Raw genomic sequence first — 20,377 nt, forward strand, 5'->3', positions numbered from 1 at the left:
AAAAGGCTATGCAGTGTTTATCCTTTTTTTCTGTTACTGTTGTGAAGTTGTTAAAGTTGGGGATACTGGTCTGCATCTTAACAAAGTGTTCTCTTGACCTAGTAAGAAAACTGTTGAATGTCTTGAAAGAGATAGTCCTTTATGGATCTCACCCTCCTATACGTCTTTCTGGGTTTGCCAAGAATGAAAGACTGTTCTTTACCTGGGTCATTTCTCAGCACTGAGTTTTCAGTGAGCATCCTTGAGGGATGAGGCAATGTCTCCCTCCAGGACAAAAAGCAGGTTTGCTGCTGTTCATGACAAAAAGCAGTGAGTCCTACAAGCTCAGTACTCCTCAGCTACAATGAAAACCCACTGTATGGGTAGCCATATTGTGTACAGCCATATCATGTTGCCCCAAGGAACCTGGGAGAAGGGGAACCAATAAAAGTATGCTGATTCTCATGCTCCTTGCTGTGCCATGAGTAATAGTCCTTTGTTTTTATCCCAGGAGTCTCATGTCTTCTGCAAACATCCATGAAACAGTAACAGGCTAACTTATTAGTTTGTAAGTAGGATAAAGTCAAATTGCAGGCCCAACAGAATGCACTTAAGATCATTTATATATACTCATCATGAGTTGTAGAAAATTATTAGGTTTAATGGGATATAAGGATTCCTTTTTATATGTAAAAATTTGTTTTACAATTTTTAAAATTAAAATAATTTGTTGAAGCTCAGTTTTTATAAAAAAAACTGGTTTCACATAAAAATGTGGCTGAGTATCAATATTAGTCCCTAAAGGAGAAATATTACACATGTAATGTACTTGTATGAATTGTCAGTATACAAGTGTGCAAATAATATATTTATTTCCCAAAAGTATTTCTCAGAGTAAGTTTTTGACAATAGAAACAGAAAGTGAATCTAAGTATTCTGAGAGACTATATTTAAGGATTGACAGATTTTGGAAGAAATAGTTTATCTACTATTATATATACATATTTGGGACAAAAGTAAACATAAAATGTATAAAAATATATAAAAAGATACAAATACAATATATTTTAGTTGGAATTTCAGAGATGCTTTTTTTTCTTCTCTTTCCCCTTTACCTCAAAAGTTATAAATACTTTTGAAGCAGCATGTATTGTTGCATTTTTTATTTTTTGTTGTACAGTTAATGAACTTGAGAGTCTGGACGACGGGAGGTCATCTATTTGTCCTTCCCATTCTTTTGTTTCTTCTTCTTTGATTAGTAAAGGTTTTCCTAGGGTTTGGCCAACAAGGTTACAGACTTCTTGAGCTTTGCGCCACGCATTCTCAACAGCAACGAGACAGGCTTGCCGTCTTAGAAATTAAATGCAGAGATTATTATTATGACATTTAATCAACTGAAGCACTGAATAATTTTGTTTAAAGAATTGATAATTTAGGGCCGGCCTGTGGCTCACTCGGGAGAGTGCGGTGCTGATAGCACCAAGGCCACGGGTTCGGATCCCATATAGGGATGGCCGGTTCGCTCACTGGCTGAGCATGGTGCTGACAACACCAGGTCGAGGGTTAAGATCCCGCCGGTTCGCTCACTGGCTGAGCATGGTGCTGACAACACCAGGTCGAGGGTTAAGATCCCGCCGGTTCGCTCACTGGCTGAGCATGGTGCTGACAACACCAGGTCGAGGGTTAAGATCCCCTTACCGGTCATCTTTTAAAAAAAAAAGAAAAAAAAAAAAGAATTGATAATTTAGTTAAAGATATGCTCAAGCTTACCTAAGGTTCTCAACAGAACCTGAAGTATGATAGAACTGGGGTGGGCTGATGACAACAGAGCTATCTAGCTTTTCAACGAGAAAGTTACAAGTATTTTGCATTTTTCCAAATTCAGTAAATATAATGCAGACCTGTAAATGAAATGATACTTGATGTTATTTTCATGCCTGATGTATTGTTTCAAAATTTTCTCTAAATGAGAGTAAAAAAGTAAAGCCAGATTACGATGTCATTTTATAATATGTAACAGATAAGAAAAGTCAATTTGATACTTATAACTAAATTATTGTTATTAAACATTTTTGATTATGAATTTTGAAATTTATCTAATATTGACTTCATATTTTAAAACTCTTGTTAAACCAGAGACTTTTTGAAATTCAAGGATTCCCCCTTCAACTTAATTTTTTGACTAAATTCTAACCATGATAACTTTTTCATGACTCCTTAGTCCAATCTATGCCATTAGCTTCCTGATTAGTAGTAATTATATCATAACTCACTGCTCTCATTTTATGTTTTTTCTTCCAATAGTTATTTTCAGATCTATATGAGGAAGCAAATCTATTTCACCATGTCCTCTGCCATTAAATATGTGGAAAGCAGTTCTTATATTCAGCAACACCTTAAAAACATAGTCTTTAAACATTTTATGGAAGAGGACTAAACCTTTTCTTCTAAAGAACTCTCATACAAAATAGGGTAGGTCTGAGTACCAGAGACAAAGAGAGAGGTGAGATGATCTCACCTTACACAACACAGAACACCTGCTTTTAATAATAAATGTTATCCATTGAAGACTAATGTTCTATGAAGTTTCAATACTAAGTATCAGAGCAACAAGGAAGGGAGCAAGGATTCAATTTATCACCTTAATTTGCTGTGGAGTATTCATAAAGCAAATGTACTTCACAGGGCCTGGTTTTCGAAAGTCTTGCAGTTTCAAATATTGACCTTGCAAAGGACAGGAAATTTTCCCCAGGCTATAGTCTCTGTTGTAAGATAAGGAATTGTAACACAGCAAGGTTGCTAGCTCAAAGACAGACAGGTTACTGATTGATATGTAAGGATACTGGGAAATTGCCGTAAGAAGAGAATGTTTGCTAAAGTCAACTTTTGTTAGTGGATCGACTTAATTCCATTATAGAATGTCACCTTGCTTGTCTTACTGAATGTTACCAGCTTCTATTGTTAAACTAGTTAAACTGTACTTAGAAAAAACCCCACCTATGTTCTCTTCCTGTAACTTCCTAGTCTGGAAAATAAATGCGGGAAGAGAACCCCAATTCGTGATTAATTTCCCAAATGGAAGGAATGCCTTGCTCTTGAGGGTTCTGGGAGATTAACCCCTTTTTGGGGCTTCTCACTGCTCAGAAGAGATGGGCTTTGAGTAATCTTTGGTGGCTCCATCACCCAAGGAAAAAGGGGTAACAAATCTGTGGGAGGCAAAGCAACAATTCACAAAAGATCAGAACACTCCAAAGCATGCAATTTTGTCTTTTATTGAACCATTCTCTACTTTTATTAATCCATTGGTCTTCTTCCAAAGACCAGTTTCTTAATGAACAGCACATACTGCTTCCATTACCATTACTCCTTTTCTTAATCTCTTATCTGCTTTTATATTTAATAGTCCAAGAACATTTATGAAGTTACTAATGATCTCCTTATCTTTTTTCTCATGCTTCCTAACATTTGCTCTTTTACATTGCCAACAGTTAATTCCCACCTCTCCATTTCCCAGACTTCTAGCTTCTTTGGTTTCCAAGACACTGTTTTCATGGTATTCCTTTGACCATTTTTTTCCTCCATTTTCTATAGTTTCCAATTCATCCTCCTGTCCTTTCTGGTCAAGTAATATTTGGATTTTTGTGGACCTCTTCTACCATCATAGTTTATTTTTTAGCCTGTTAAGCTACTTAAGGAGGAAAATTTCAAACATACACAAAAGTAGAGTTAATGGTATAAAGAACCCTAGACATCCATTACCTTGCTTCAAAAATTATCATATTATGGTAATTTTATGTGTATGTATATATGTATATTTACATACACTACATATATCTTTTTTTGATGTACAGTTCTATTAATTTTGACAAATGTATAGAGCTCTGTAACCACTGTAACAAATATTTAGACCTGTTCATCATACCCCCCCATTTCCTTCAAGTAACCTCTTTATTATCATTTCCTTTCCTAACTCCCAAACCCTGGCAACCATTGATCTGTTCTCCCTTGTTACAGATTTGGCTTTTTTAGAATGTTATATAAATGGAAGCATATAGCCATGTATCATATTAAGACTCACTTCTCTCACTTAGCATAATGCATTTGTGATTCATCCATGTTGTTGCATAATAGTTCCTTTTATGCTGAGTAACAGTCCATATAATGTAGTCCATTATATGGATGCAACCACAGTTTGAAAAACATTTGGGTTGCTTCCAGTTTGGGGCTATTATGAATAAAGATGCTACTTTTTCAGAGTAGTTCTAGATCTTTTGCATTTCCAAATATATTTTATAATCGGTCTGTAAATTTCTATTTTAAAAAAAGCTGGCTGGGATTTTGATTAGGATCGTAATGAATCTATATGCATACCCATTTAGGGAGAACTGAAATAAGATATGAGTACCTTAATAATGCTGAGTCTTCCAAACCATTAACAAGATATGTTTGTCCATTTATTTAGGTCTTTTAACATTTCTCTCAGCAATGTTTTGTAGTTTTCAACGTATAGGTCTTTCACAACTGAGATTTATCCCTAGGTATTTTAAATTTTTGATGCTTATTAGTCCTGTAGCTTTTTTATCAGTTCCATCAGATTTTCTACATCATAGATGGTCATGTCCATTAATAAAGACAGTTTCACTTCTTCCTTTCTAATCTGGATGCCTGTTACTCTCTTTCTTGCCTGACTGCACTGGTTAGAACTTAAAGTACAATGTGAATACAAGTCGTAAGAGCAGACATCTTTGTCTTGTACCTGATCTTAGGCACGAAGCATTTAGTGTTATGCTGTTAAGTATGATATTAGTTGCTGGTTTTTCATAGATGCCCTTTCTCAGTCTGAGGAAGTTCCCTACCATTCCTAGTTTGCTGTGAATTATTATTAGGAATGGATAATAGATTTTGTTAAATGCTTTTTCTGAGTCTATTGTGATGATCATATGGTTTTTCTTTTTTTAGTTTGTTAATATGTTGAGTTAGGTTTACCAATTTTTCAAATATTAAACAAACTTTTTATTCCTGGGATAAACCACACTTGGTATTTATGTATTATCATATATCTATATATAGATATAGACATATATTCATATATATCATTGGGCTTGATTTGCTGAAATCTTTTCATAATTTTTGCACATACATTTATGATGAATACTGGTGTGTAATTTTCTGTTTGTAATTTCTTTCCTGATTTTGTTATATGGCCCCTAAGAATGAGTATTCCCTCTGTATTAGTCCATTTCTGTTGCTTATAACAAAATACATGGAACTGGGTAATTTATAAAGAAAACAAAATTTATTGCTCACAGTTTAGGAGGCTAGGAAGTCCAAAATCCAGGGAACATGTCTGATGAGGGTCTTGGTGGTGGTGACAGTGACCCAGAGGTCTCACAATGCAAGATGGCAAAAGCAGAGAGAGCAGAGAAAGAAGGACTCTCCTCTTCTTTTAAAGCCCTCAGAACGACACCACTAACCACCATTTTTAATCCAATCACTACTGCAGAGTTTTACAATCCAATCACCTCTTCAAGGCTCCACCTTTCAATTACCATAATAGGATTTCTCACCCTCTTAATAGTCACAGAGGGGGCTAAGTTTCTAATACATAAACCTTAGGGGACACAATTCAAGCTTCAATTAGATTTGGGGGGACATAATTCAATCCACTACATTTCACCCCAGCCCCCAAAACTCATATCTTTTCACATGCACATGCATTCATTTCATTCCCAAAGTCTTAACTTAAACAACTCAAAAGCCCAAAGTTCAAAGTCCCATCTGTGAAATCAATGTAAGTTATCTACTTCCAAGATACAATGATGGGAAAACATAGGGTATATATTCTCATCTCAGAAGGGATAAACAGGCCAAAAGAAAGGGGTAACAGGTCCCAAACAAGTCTGAAACCCAACAAGGCAGGCATTAAATCTCAAAGCTGGAGAATCAGGTATTTTGACTACATGTTCAACTTCCTCTGCATGCTGGTGTGGGGGTTGGATCTCCAAGTCTTCAGGCAGCCCGGCTCCTATGGCTTTCCTGGTCTCAGGCCACACTTCAGCTCTCCCAGGCTGGCTTTCCACTCTGGCAGCTCCACAGGTCTGGGGTCTCCATTGCGGTCCCACTCTCATGGCTTCACTAGGCATGGTGCTGATGGGGTTTCTCTGCTGCAACTCTGACCCCACGTTTTCTCTTGACATTACTAGTGAAGGCTTTCTGCAGTGACTCCACCCTTGTGACAGATCTCTTCCTTAGCCCCCAGACTTTTATACATCCTTTGAAGTTGGGGTGGAGGCTCCCAAGCCTTCAGAGGTTTGGCATTCTGTGAGCCTGCAGATCTAACACCACGTGGATGCCGCCGAGACTTCTGGTTTATATTTTCCAAAGCTGTGGGTCCAGCCACACCTGGGGCCAATTTAGCCATGGCTGGAGCAGCCAAGGCAGCTGGGGTGCTGGTGTTAGAAGCAGTTTCCTGAGGTGGCCCTGAGCAGTGAACCTGTGGAGGGTGCCTCAGGCCTTTTCCCCAAGACCATTTTGTCTCCTTAGGCCTTTGGGCCTGAAATGGAAGGGTTGGCCCCAGAGGCTTCTGCAATGCCTTCAGGGCTTTTTCCCCCTTCTCTTGATAATCCCTTTTGTTTGTGCAAATCTTAGTACTACTGAATTTTCTTCCCGAAAATGCTCTCTGCTTCTCTACCACATGGCCAGACTGCAAATTTTCTGAATATTTACGCCTGCTTCCCTTCTAAATTCTGGCTTTACATTGTGCCTTTGCCGCAATAACTCAGAGTAGGCTGTTACAAATAGCCATGCACCTTCCTGAATGTTTTGCTGCTTAGTGATTTCTTCTGCCAAATACTCTGGTTCATGGCTCTTAAGTTTCAACTTCCACAAAGTTCTAGGGCAAAGACACAATGCAGCCAAGTTCTTTGACAGTTCACAGCAAGGGTAAGCTTTGCCCCAGTTTCCAGTAAGTCCCTTTTCATTTACATCTGAGGCCTTCTCAAAATGGCCTTTACTGTCCATATTTCTATCAGCATTCTGCTCACCACCATGTAACCAGTCTCTAAGACATTCTAAACTTTCCCTTGTCTTTTTGTCTTCTCAATCCTCCAAATTCCTCCAACCTCTCCTCAACACCCAGTTCCATAGCCATTTCCACATTTTCAAGTATCTGTTATAAGGAATACCCAACTCACTGGTTCCAATTTTCTTTATTAGTCCACTTCTGATGCTTATAACAAAATACATGGAACTGGATAATTTATAAAGAAAACAAAATTTATTGCTCACAGTTTAGGAGTCTAGGAAGTCCAAAATCCAGAGAACATGTCTGATGAAGGTCTTGGTGGTGGTGACAGTGACCCAGAGATCTCACATTGCAAGATGGATGGCTTCTGCAGAGAGAGCAGAAAGACAGACTCCTCTTCTTCTAAAGCCCTCAGAATGATGCCCCTGACCACCATTTTTAATCCATTCACTACTGCAGAGTCCTACAATTCAATCACCTCTTCAAGGCTCCACCTTTTCAATTACCATAATAGGATTTCCCACCCTCTTAATAGTCACAGAGGGGGCTAAGTTTCTAATACATAAAACTCAGGGGACAAAATTCAAGCTTCAGTGAGTTTTTGGGGGGACATAATTCAATCCACTACACCCTCCTTTTCAGTTTTCTGGAAAAGTTTTTATATAGAATTGGCATGATTTCTTCCTTAAATTTATATACTGATTTCCCTTTCAATTTCTTCTTTGATCCATGGGTTAATGAAAAGTATGTTATTTATTTATTTATTTTTAAATTTTTAAAATTTTTATTGAATCAAAATTGACCATACATATTTTTGGGGTTCAACATCGAGATATGTTGATCAAATCAATATTACTAGAATATATATTGTTACAAATCATAATTATTCTTTATGCCCCTTGTCCAATCTCTCCCCATCCCACTCTCCCTCTCCCATCCCCACTCTAATTACCCTAGACTTCTTTCCTTCTGAAAGAATAATGGTTACTCTGTTGATTTGTTGCCTAAATGATAGGTCCAATGCTAAGAAGTGTGATCAGGTCCCCCAATATTTATCACAGAGCAGATGCTTCTTCTGTCACTCTGAAATTGGCTTTGTGGAGGGGGACATCCTCTTCTTTTCTTTATCTCTGCTGGTGACTCTCCTTGTGTCAATGCACTCTAGTGGCTGGCAGACCATCTGCATGGTGGTTGTGGTGTCTAGCCGCTTTTGGGCAGCTGTGGTGGGCCACCCACATGGAAGCAATGTTTTTGCATGCTCCTTGGCACTGGCAGTGTGCCAGGTTGTGGGAGGGGGTCCGGACCCCTTCTCCATGCCTTGGGTCCCCAGGCAGGTCCCGAAGCATGGCGCGGTGTGCTTGGTTGTGGGAGGGGGGTCCGGTCCCCTTCTCCATGCCTGTCCCCAGTGGGGCCCCAAGGTGCTGGTGCTGTGAGTGGTTGTAGGCAGGGGTCAGGTCCCTGGCTCCATGCCTCATGTCCCCTGGCAGACCCCAAGGCGCTGGTGGTGTGCCTAGGTCGGCACTAATTTTTTTTCCTTTGCTTACTTCTAAAATGGGGGAACTTCCTGTGGGAACGAGTACTAGAGCTGTGTGGTTGAGCTAAATTGCTGCTTTGCTGCTGTTTCCCTAGGGAAGGATTTTTGTGCAGTTCAGGGTTTAATGGTTGACCTTATAGATATTTCCAGCTCTCCAGAGACCAGGTGCACCTGGGTTGTGTAGAAACTCTGATCTGGGCCTGAATTTTTTCATCAAACTGCACCCCAGCAATTCTATATTCCTGACCAGTCTCCTCTGAGTGGTCCTGTGCTGACTGGGGGCAGATCAGCTGTCTTTGCTGTGTCCCAGTGTTCTCCCAGTGGGCCTGTCTCCCCCACTGCCCATGCTCCAAACATTTCCCATGGGGTGAGCTTTGTGCCAGTCCCTTGTGATGACTCACCACCTCTGAATGGCTCCCCTTTTTCAGCTGTTCTGGCTCCTCACTCCTTGCATGAGTCCACGAGAATGCTGTTAGTGGTCTTGCTATCCTGGGGGCCATTGAGGCCCTCTTCTCCCCTGCTGCCTCCAAGCAACTCCATCCAAAGGGCACAGATGTGGCTCCTGCTCCATGTGTTCAGCAGTTCCAGCCTTAAAGCAGCCGCAGCATGAAATGCTCAGATTAGTTTTTTCTTTCTCTCATCGTGGCTTCTCCCCCTTCATGAACTCCATAGGTCTCTCCTCCTCTTCCCCTGAGCTCCAGTGGCCCCAGCTTGGCTGATGTTATATTTTTATAGTTGTAAATTGGTTGATTTGTGGGAGAGAGTGACGATGGGGACTGTCTATTCCACTATCTTAACCGGAACCCCAAAATTATGTTATTTAAATTCCAATTATTTGGGGGATTTTCCAGGGATCTTTCTGTGATTGGTTTCTAATTTAATTTCACTGCAGTGAGAGAACTTACTTTGCATGATTCAAATACTTTTAAATTTATCGGGACTTGTTTTATGACCTGGAATATAGTTTGATCTTGGCAAATGTTCCATGTGCACTTACTTAAAAGGAATGTGTAGACTGCTGTTTTTGGAGTCAGCTAGAAATGTCAAGCACGTCAAATTGATTGATAATATTATTCAAATATTTTATATTCTTACTAATTTTCCATCTACTGGTTTTATCGATTATTGAAAGGAAGGTATTGGAATCTTCCACTAAAACTGTAGAGTTTCTCCTTGCAGTTCTATCATTTTTGCCTTAAGTATTTTGAAGCTTTGTTATTAGAAGTATTTAGGACTGTATGTCCTATTAATTAATTTAACCTTTTATCATTATGAAATGACCTTTTTTATCTATAGTAATGTTCTTTGTTCTGAAATCTCCTTTTGTCTGATATTATTATAGCCAATCCAGCTTTCTTTTGATTCATGTTAACATGGTATATCTTTTTCTATCCTGTTATTTTTAACAAATTTGTGTCTTCATATTTAAAGTACATTTCTCTCAGGCAGCATATAGATGAAATTTACTTTTTTATACAATCTAAAATGTCTGCCTTTTATGAAGGTTTTTAGACCATTCTCATTTAATGTGATTATTGATATGGTTAAATTTAAACCTGTGAGCTTGATATTTATTTTCTATTTGTCTCTTCATTGTTCCCCCTTTTCTCATTTTGTCTTCTTTTGGATTGAGTATATTTTGATTACTCTATTTTATGTCCTTCGTTGGTTCATTAGTTGTAACTCTTTTTGTTGTTATTTTGGTGTTTGCTTTAGGGCTTATAGGATACATGTTTAACTTATCATAATTTACCTTTAAAGGGATATCATACCATTTCACATATAGGAACCTTGCAATATTGTACTTCTGTTTTTCCCATATAACATGTTATAATCCCGATAGTTCATCATCATGTTTTGCTTAAATGGTTATCTTTTACATAAATATAGACATTTTAAAGATACTTATATAAGAAAAATATCATCTATTAACCCACGTAGTTACCATTTTCAGTGTTCTTCATTCTCTTGTATAGATTTATATTTCCTTCTGGTATCATTTCCTTATGTCTAAATGATGCCCTTTAGCATTTTTCATAGTGCAGGTCTACAGGCAATGAATTATTTTAGGTTACTGAAAAAGTCTTTAATTGGCCTTTGTTTCTGAATAGTATTTCTGAATATAGAATTTTAGGTTTAGTGTCTTTCTTTTCTTTTAGTATTTTAAAGATGTTGCTCCACTGTCTCCTCCCTTGTACTGTTTTCAACAAGAAATCTGTTGTTTTATCTTTGTTCCATTGTGCATAACATCTTTTTTTCCTCTGTCTGTTTTAAGATTCATCACTGGTTTTGAGCAATATAATTAAAATGTACATTGATATATTTTTTCATATTTTTTGTGCTTATGGTTAATTGAAATTTCTGAATCTGTGGGTTTATAATATTCACCAAGTTTGGAAATATTTTAGTCATTATTTCTCCAAATATTTTTCTTGTTCCCACTCTTCTCTCCATTGGAACTCTGATTATTTGTACATTAGGCCATTTGAAGTTGTCCCACTGCTCACTGATTCACTTTTATGTCTTTTCTTTCTGTGTTTCATTTGGATAGTTCTTATTGCTATGTCTTCAAGTTCACTAATCTTGTCTTGTGTAATGTCTAATTTGCTGTTAGTCCTATTCAGTGTATTTTTCATCTCACACATTGTAGTTTTCATCTCTGGAAGTTCAATTTCAGTCTTTTTATATCTTCCATGTCTCTAAGTTCGGAGTATGTGAAATACAGTTATAACAACTTCTAATAACCCTGTCTGTTAATCTGTATACCCGTGTCAGTTCTGGGTTGGCATGAATGATTTTTCTCCTTATGATGAGCTTTATTTCTATGCTATTTTACAGGCTGGAAATACAGACCAACTCTAATAAAATAAAATTTTACAGAAATAAATGTAAAACCCCATAGTTCATTTTGAAACAGTAATAAAGTATAGAGGGAAGGAATATGATTTAAAAGCAGCATGTATTACTAGTTGTAATTATGGACTATAACTGTAAGCTGAATGAAAGAACAATGTGATGCAAATGCAAAAAAGTTAATTCAGGCTTATGTGTGTTATTAGAAATAATTATTCTGGAATAAGGAAGATAATCATCTCTCTCTAGTATGGACTGGTCAAATCATAAGTAGGACACTATAGCTGCAGAGACTTTAGAAGGAAAGTGGCTAACTAAACAACGAGTTTGTCATATAAGAAATGGCCAGAGAAACTAGGGATTCTTACCCCTAGAGAAGAAAAACAATAGTGTACTTCAAGTGTATACTTCAAGGAGGAAGTATTACCCTTATGTTGTTACACTAAAAATGGATAGGTACTGGTGAGCTGATTTTTAATGTTAGAAAATTTTGCATTGATTAAATGTCTAAAAATGGAATGGGTCTTATATATTCATGCTTATTTAACAAAATATTTCATAAGAAAAATGAATAGTTAAAAAAGATTTTATGGGATAATGCATGAAAAATGCTTAACATATGGCAAGCATGCAAGGAAAAGGAGAAGGAAAGAGGAGAGAGAAAATTGTATGAGAACTTATACTACTTTTTCTATTTGATACACATTACTGAATGCCTATTATATCACAGGCTTTCAAAATCCCTCTCTACACTGAGATTATGACATGACATCAGAAGTAGAAAGAGTACCAATATAGGAATCACAAAGCCAGGGTTTTAATAGAGCCCCCCCCCCATACACCCAATCACCCACCTTTAAAGAAGTCACTTAGAAATGTTTTAACCTTTAAGGCCGGCCCATGGCTCACTCGGTAGAGTGTGGTGCTGATAACACCAAGGCCACAGGTTCGGATCCTATATAGGGATGGCCGGTTTGCTCACTGGCTGAGCGTGGTGCTGACAACACCAAGCCAAGGGTTGAGATCCCCTTACCGGTCATCTTTTAAAAAAAAAGAAATGTTTTAACCTTTAAGGGGAAGTAGCAGAGTGGGTAAGAGGTTAGATAAACAATCTCTTAAGTGCCTTTCAGGATGAAAATTTCGGATAATATGTGAAAAGTAATGCTCTAATCTTTTTTCAAAAATTATTTATAGCTTTATTGAGGTATAATTGATATACCTATAAAACTGCACATATTTAGTATATACCATTTGATGAGTTTGGACATATGTATGCACCTATGATATCACCACAATCAAGACAATAAACATATTTTTCATTTCCAAAAGTTTATGTCCTTTGCTTTTTTTTTTTGGTGGTAAGAACACTTAACCTGAGATTTACCCTCAACAAATTTTTAAGTGCACAAGACTGTATTACCTGTAGGGACTGTGTTGTACAGCAGATATCTAGAACTTATTCATCTTGTACAATTGTAACTTTATCCCCATTAACACGTTCTTACCATCTCCCCCTTCCCCATTCCTTGGCAACCACCATTCTAGGGGGGTACTTCAAAAAGTTCATGGAAAATAGAATTAAAGGATAATATGAACCTTCCCACAAACTTTTTGAAGTATCCTTGCATTTTCTGTTTCTATAAGTTTGATTATTTTAGATACCTCATATAAGTGGAATAATGCAGTATTTGTCCTTCTATGACTGACTTATTTCACTTAACATAATGTTTTTCAGGTACATCCATCTTGTTGCAAATGGTAGGATTTCCTTCTTTTTTAAAGCTGAATAACATTCCACTATATCTATACAACACATTTTCTTTATCCATTTGTCTGTTGGTGGATACTTGGTTGTTTCCATATCTTGGTTATTGTGAATAATGCTGCAATGAACATGGGAGTACAGATATCTCTTCCAGATCCTGGTATCAATTCTTTTGGATATATACCTAGAAGTGGTATACCTGGACCATATATGGTAGTTCTTTTTCTAATTTTGAGGAACCTCCATACTGTTTTCCATAGTGGTTACACCATTTTACAATTTCACCAACAGTGTACAAGCATTCTAATTTCTGTACATCCTCTCCTCACCAACACTTATTGTCTTTTGCTTTTTTGAGAACAGCCATTCTAATAGGTGTGAGGTAATAGCTCATTGTGGTTTTGATTTGTGTTTCTCTTATAATTAGTGATGTCGAACACCTTTTCATATACCTATTGGCCATCTGTATGTCTTCTTTTGATAAATGTCTATTCAAGTCCTTTGCCCATTTTTTAAAATCAGGCATTTCCTTTTTTGCTATTAAGTTGCAGGAGTCTACATACCATCTAATCTTATTCCATATAAAGGGGGTCTTCAAAAGTTCATGAAAAAATTCTTATTATTTTTTAATTCTATTTTCCACAAACTTCTTAAAAGTACCCACCTATTTAACAGTTCATGAGAGTACTCGTATATGTTTGACATTAGATTTTAGTGTTTGTTACATTCATACCCATAAAGCCACACATTGTTTTTTATGCATAGGTTGGCATACTCTTTATCTTGTGATCCCATTTTGTTGGTCTCAGCTGACTGTTGGTGCTGACCTAAAGGGAATCACATATTAGATTGTGCTATATATGACTTCTGGCTACCAAGGAGCCCTATACAAAATATAATCAGATCTTAAGACATTTGAATAAAAGTATTAAATAGATAAGTAAAGCAGAAGGAAGAGAAGTAGAGTTTAGCCAAATCCTCATTTTGTCATGTCTTAAAACAAACAGCGCTAAGGGACTCTTTCTGTACCTGGAAGGTCAGTCCCTAGAACAACTCAGTAGTCTAAAAAACATTCCAGTTTTCCATGAAGCCTGGCTATGTAGTTGCTGGGACTGTTTCCTTTTCGTCCTTACTCCCTGGTGGTACCATCACAATAAACCACCTTAACTAAGATAACCTACCCCTACCTATGTTCATTACTGGGGGAGTGCTATAACATACTCCCAGCTTTTAACCTCTATAATTTGGAATCTTACCAGATGGCTCTTCATCCTGTTTTGAAAGGTATTTTTCAGTCCCTACTGCTACAGAATAACTTTTACCAAAAGGATACCTAAAATAATAATGAGTAATTTTAAAGTTCTTTGAGATAGTTAAATTTTAAATGGAGAAATCACAAAACTATTAAAGTAAGCATTGGGGAAACAAACAGAATATTGTGGAAATTATAATCTCAAGAGATAAGAAGCCAGGGTTCTAATTTTCATTCTAATTCTTGCTCTATGACCTTTGGGAAATCTGGGTCTACCTGATCTGAATCTAAGATCACATCCTTAAAATTTTAAAAATAATATATTATCTGCCTGGAGAATCAGGTGATTTCTTGAGGTATTTTCTACCTCTAGACAAAGATTTTCTCACTAAATAAACAAGACTCCACTCTAACCCCACTCTTCTGTTTCCCCTGAGGCAGCAAGGTGGCAGCACTAAGCACATACCCCAAAACATTTGGAATCAGAAAAAAACCGCAGTTCTGTAACCTAACCACAACCAGGACATGCTCTGATTTCAAAAATTGCTGATCATCAAATCTTTAAAGATAAGTAAAAAGTACAGGAACTAAATGTTATCTCTAATTGAGTGTATTGAAAATCTTTCATCTTTTAAATTTATGTAAAGATTGAGTCGTTTTTATTTATTCATTTATTTTTTAACTTTTATTCTTATTTTTTTCTTAATTGACTCAGGATAATTGTATGTACTTATGTAGTACGTGTATTTGTGTACATATCACAGTATTTAGCATATCCATCACCTCAAACATCTATCGCCTCTTTGTGTTGAAAACATTCAAAATCCTCTCAATAGCTACTTGAAGTTATACAGTAATTTGTTGTTCACTGTAGTCCTTCTACATTGCTATAGAACACTAGATGTCATTCTTCCTCTCTCTACAATTTTGTATACATTGACCACCCCCTCCAGTCTCTAGAAACCACTATTCTATTCTCTACTTTTAAGACATCAACTTTTTCAGCTTCCACATATGAGTGAGACCATACAGTATTTTTTTTTTCTGTGCCTGGCTTTCTTTGCTTAACATAACTTTCTCCAAATTCATCCATTTTGTTGTGAATGGCAGAATTTCACTCTCTTTTATGGCTAAGTAATATTCCATTATGTATACATACCACATTTTCTTTATCCAATCATCTGTTGATGGACATATAGGTTGGTTCCATATCTTGGCTATTGTGAATACAGCTGCGATAACATGGAAGTGCAGGTATCCCTTGGACATGTTGACTTCCTTTCCTTAGAATATACCCAGCAGTGGGATTGCTGGATAGTATGGTAGTTCTGTGTGTTGTTCTTTGATAAACCTTCACACTGTTGTCCAAAATGGCTATACTAATTTACATTCCCACCAACAATGTATAAGAGTTCCCCTTTCTCTATATCCTTGCCAATATTTGTTATTTTCAGTCTATTTGATAAGAGCCATTCTAACTGGGGTAACTGAATGATACCTGATTGTGGTTTTGATTTGCATTTCCCTGATGATTAGTGATGTTGAGCATCTTTCTATGTACCTGTTGGCCATTTGTATGTCTTTGAGAAATGTCTACTCAGCTCGTTTGCCCATTTTTTAATCAGATTACTTATTTTTTATTATTGAGTTTAAAGTTCCTTATGTATTCTGGATATTAATCCCTTCTTGGGTGCATAGTTTGCAAATATTTTCTTCCATCTGGTTTTTATTTTTAAATAATACTTATCACAACACAGTATAATTGCATTATAAAACAAAAGAATGTTGAAACGTGTTTCAATCCTTTATGGTATGACTTTATCCATTTGCTTTTTATCTGAGAATAAATTTCTCTCCTGTAGTGCTTCCTGCTCACTAGCCAATAAAATTACTAAAATTTTATTCAGATGGCAATTAACTGCTATTTCCCCTTTACTGTTTTAATTCCATTTTAAACCATTTCTCTTATCTAAATCTCATTAAATTTGTTTTAAAAGCTCACACAGATATATAACATCAAAAATTATTTTGAGAAAAAATAACCCTTTTATCAACACTATGAGAATCATTTCTACTGTACGTTTCAGTTCAAGAATAAAAATAAATGACAAATTGTCCCCACAAAGTCATGCTGTTTTTAATTATTTGTTAAGATAAGTATTGCACACCTCTGCTTCCATGTGATAAGCATTTTCTACTCTTCTAAAATCCTTTGTCACAGTTACATTTTCTGCCTGAAACAGAAAGTACAAGAATATTGTTACTAAATGTTTGGCTACGAAATGCAATTACTCTAAAACATAAATTAGAAACCCAAACTTATTAACATCAAGAAGATATAAAGTATGCAAAACAAAACTGCTTTACCTCATGTTTTAAAACTTTCCTAAAGATATCATAAAATTAGTTCAGAAACCTATAAAGATTTGCTTAAAATTTCATCATAATTGTCACTCCATTTATAAATTTTTACATTAGCTTGTAAAGGAAGTATGAACTTAGGGTGGTATATATATGAGGAATTGTTTGTACATAAAGCATACTTAATCTTACAAGAGTGCTGGAGTTTATAAAATGTTCAGTTTACAAATAGTTTAATACAAATTACTGAATATCTATCATGTGCACCTTTGGTCAAGTTATACACTTTTTGAGCCTTAGTTTACACATTGATAAAATCAGGTTAATAAAATGTACACCATACAGAATTATTTTGAGGATTTAATGAGAAGTTGTATATAAAGTACAGTATTTGGCATAGAGAAAGCACTCAGCAAAAGTAGTTGCTAAGCTACTAGGACATAAATATTTCTTGAAACACTGGACCTGGGCTAGTTTGCTTTTAGAAAAGTAGTATTAATATTTTTTTGATTCTCTGGGTAAATATAGGGTACATTATTCTGATGAAAAAGTTATATTTATTTACTTTTCAAAAGAGATTTTAAATTCAGTGCAATGAACTCTTCAGCTACTTGGATCCTTGGGGACAAGCAAAACTTATATTTTATACATTTTTAAAAGTCTTTCAGAACACATAATAAATATATAATGATTATTATGCCAAATAATGATTTAATTATAAGTTATTTTGTAGGGGGATATAGCTACATCTAAATTTTAAGATATTAACTAATCACAAAGCAATTTATGCTATCCAGAAAAACTCTAAAAAGCTTTAACCTGAGTATTTGAACTCAAGTTCCAATTACAGCTCTCATGTCACTCCCATGAAAATATTAGCGCAATTTTTTTATTATAAAAGTAATACGTGCTCATTGTAGAAAATTTAGAATACAGACAAGTATAAAACAGTATTGTATGTAATGCTTATAATCAGCTTTTTTCAACTGATTAACATGAAACCTTTATGTCATTTAATATTCTTTTATGACATATAAACATATCTTTCTTGAATTTTTGGAAGTCTTTTTTTTTTCTTTTTTCATTTTTTCTTCCACTTCACTTGATAAACACATATAAAACTTCTGATTAAAAAATTATTGGAGAAATAATTCCAGGAAAGGTAGCTGTAAAGAAAAGTATCTTTTTATTGTTATTTTTGTTTGTAATAGTGTTATTTTTAAAAATATAAATGATACACACTAATTAAATTTAATACTAGGGAAAAGAACAAAAAAGAAAGTAATAATGTCCCCAAACCCTTTTACTGTTAACATTTCAGTAAACCATCTATTAATGCATATAAACATGTCTAGATCTATGTATAGACTTTTTCACAAATAAAAGTATATTCTACATGCTGTTCTGAACTTTTTAAATAAACTTTTTATTTTGGAATAATTTTAAATTTAAACAAAATTTGCTGATAGTACAGAATTCCCATATATCTCAGTTTCAGATTTCTCTGATGTTATCACCTTACATTACTACAGTACATTTGTCAAAACTTAAAAAGCCAACACTGGTACATTATAATTAACTAAATTCCAAACTTTATTTGGATTTTACCAGTTTTTCCATTAATGTCCTTTTTATTACTCCAGGACTGAATCTATGATACATCATTGCACTAATTCATTAAGTCTCCTTAGTCTCTTCTGATCTGTGACAGTCTATCAGTGTTCCTTTGATTTTCATGATCTTGAAAGTTTGGGTCATATTTTGCAGAAGGTCCCTCAATTTGGGTTTGTTTGATGTTTTTTCATGATTAGACTGGGGTTTTAAGTTTTAGAAAAGAATACTACAGAGGTGAAGTGCCTTTCTCATCACAACATATCAGGGCATATGTGATATCACATGACACTACTAATGATGTTAACCTTGATCACTTGGTTAAGTAGTGTTTGCCCAAGTTACTATTTTTCCCTTTCCATACTTTATTGTAGGCATGTCACTAAGTACAACCCACACTCACTCAATAAATACTATATTTTGTTGCTCAAACTGTTCTAGCTTTGGCCGTTGGGATTTATTTCAGGTTGGCTTCTATATCCTTTTGACATACCCCTTCCTTCATTTTTTGAGAACTTCCTTACCTTCTAGGACAAGATGCTACAGACTTATTCCATTTCCCTGCCCTAGCCCTAGAACAGTCATTTCTCCAAGAAGCATAGTACCTTTTCTTTGAGACTGGTATTTAGAACCAACATCTGGATGCTGAGGATGCTCACTGCTACTGGGGTGTCGTTCTTTCTAGCCTTCTCAGTGGACAGAGCTAGATAATATATGTATGTGTACTGAATCACATACATACATATCTACAATTGTTTCTGTATCTTTCCATCTGTATATATATGAAGCTAAACATGAGTTTACAAATGATGTTTCCAACTGTAATTCAGATTCATAGAGTTCATTCTAACTTTCCCATCTTATCTGTAACTTGCCTCTCCAAGTAAGAAACTTGGCTCCCACCATCCACCAACTTGTATTTTTTCAGCTCCAGTATACATGTAAAGCAGTTTCAGAAATGTTAACTAGTTCATCCTTGGAAAACAAATTTGTCAACTAGAGTATAACTTTTAGGTACCTTCCTTCTTCACCCTTACATTTTCCAGTCAAAACACCATTTTCCAAAGTTACTTAGAACACTCCATTTTCACCTTCAGTGCAGTAATAGTCACATAGTTGATAAATATATAAATAGTCGCATATTGATGCATTTGGAAGTTCCAAATAATATTATAGGGAATGTCAGGGAAGTGAAAATTGCCTTTTGGCAATCAGATTGAGAAAGTCTAAGCAGAAAATAATGTTTCCAAGAGGACACATACGGAACCTAAGCAAAGTTTCTAAGAGAAACTAATCAAACTGCAACCACAAAAATGATTAGCATTCTTTTTCTTCTTGATTGCTATGCCCAACTTTAATTCTCTGGGTTTTCTATGAAAAAAATGAATAAAATAGCCAATCACCAAAGTGCTTCTGCTTTACTAATTTTTCCTTGGAATGACTCAACACAAGCCCAAAACCCCTAAGTGACTCCTCCCTACTCCCTGTTTCTGAAACATTCCTAAGGTCCATTCGGATGCATTCTTTTTGCATTTTGCTAAATAAACCTAACTTTGTTTCACTATAAATATATTCCTGGTATTCTGGCTGGTGGGCTCCCACATAGAGTGTGAGATTTTTTTGTTTATCAATAGGGCAATGGTTCTCAACAGGATAGTGATTTTGCCTCTTAAGGGACATTTGCCAATGTCTGGAGACATTTTTGATTATCACAATCAGGGAAGGGGCGTATACTGCTGTCATGTAGTAAGTAGACAGGGTGATCAAGTGTCCCTGTTAACCCTGGAAAGGTTCCTGAGACACAGGCCTGGCGGTTTTAAAACTTGAATAGGGGCTGGCCACTTAGCTCAGTTGGTTAGAGTGTGGTGTTAGAACACCAAGGTCAAGGGAGTTCGGATCTCTATACCAGCCAGCTACCAAAAAAAAAAAAAAAAAAAGCATTAAAACTCAAATAGTTTCAGGTAAAAAGCATTAAAACTCAAATAGTTTCAGGTAAAA

The 20,377-nt window shown here is 35.8% G+C and overlaps 1 protein-coding gene across 1 annotated transcript in view; it reads right to left on the reverse strand.

Moving 5' to 3' along the window:
• Nucleotides 1–619: 619 nt before the first annotated feature.
• IRAK1BP1 (interleukin-1 receptor-associated kinase 1 binding protein 1) overlaps nt 620–20,377 on the reverse strand; it is a 34,183-nt gene continuing 14,425 nt past the window's right edge. Inside the window, exons 2-4 of the mRNA XM_008566645.1 lie at nt 16,576–16,641; nt 1,750–1,880; nt 620–1,329 (exon numbers count right to left, since the gene is read on the reverse strand). Of these exons, the coding sequence (XP_008564867.1) occupies nt 1,059–1,329; nt 1,750–1,880; nt 16,576–16,641 (468 nt within the window). The 3' untranslated portion in view covers nt 620–1,058. The remainder of the gene's footprint in view (nt 1,330–1,749; nt 1,881–16,575; nt 16,642–20,377) is intronic.

This window comes from Galeopterus variegatus, unplaced genomic scaffold (assembly GCF_000696425.1).
Source record: "Galeopterus variegatus unplaced genomic scaffold, G_variegatus-3.0.2 Scaffold259, whole genome shotgun sequence".
In the NCBI taxonomy this organism is placed as follows: domain Eukaryota; kingdom Metazoa; phylum Chordata; class Mammalia; order Dermoptera; family Cynocephalidae; genus Galeopterus; species Galeopterus variegatus.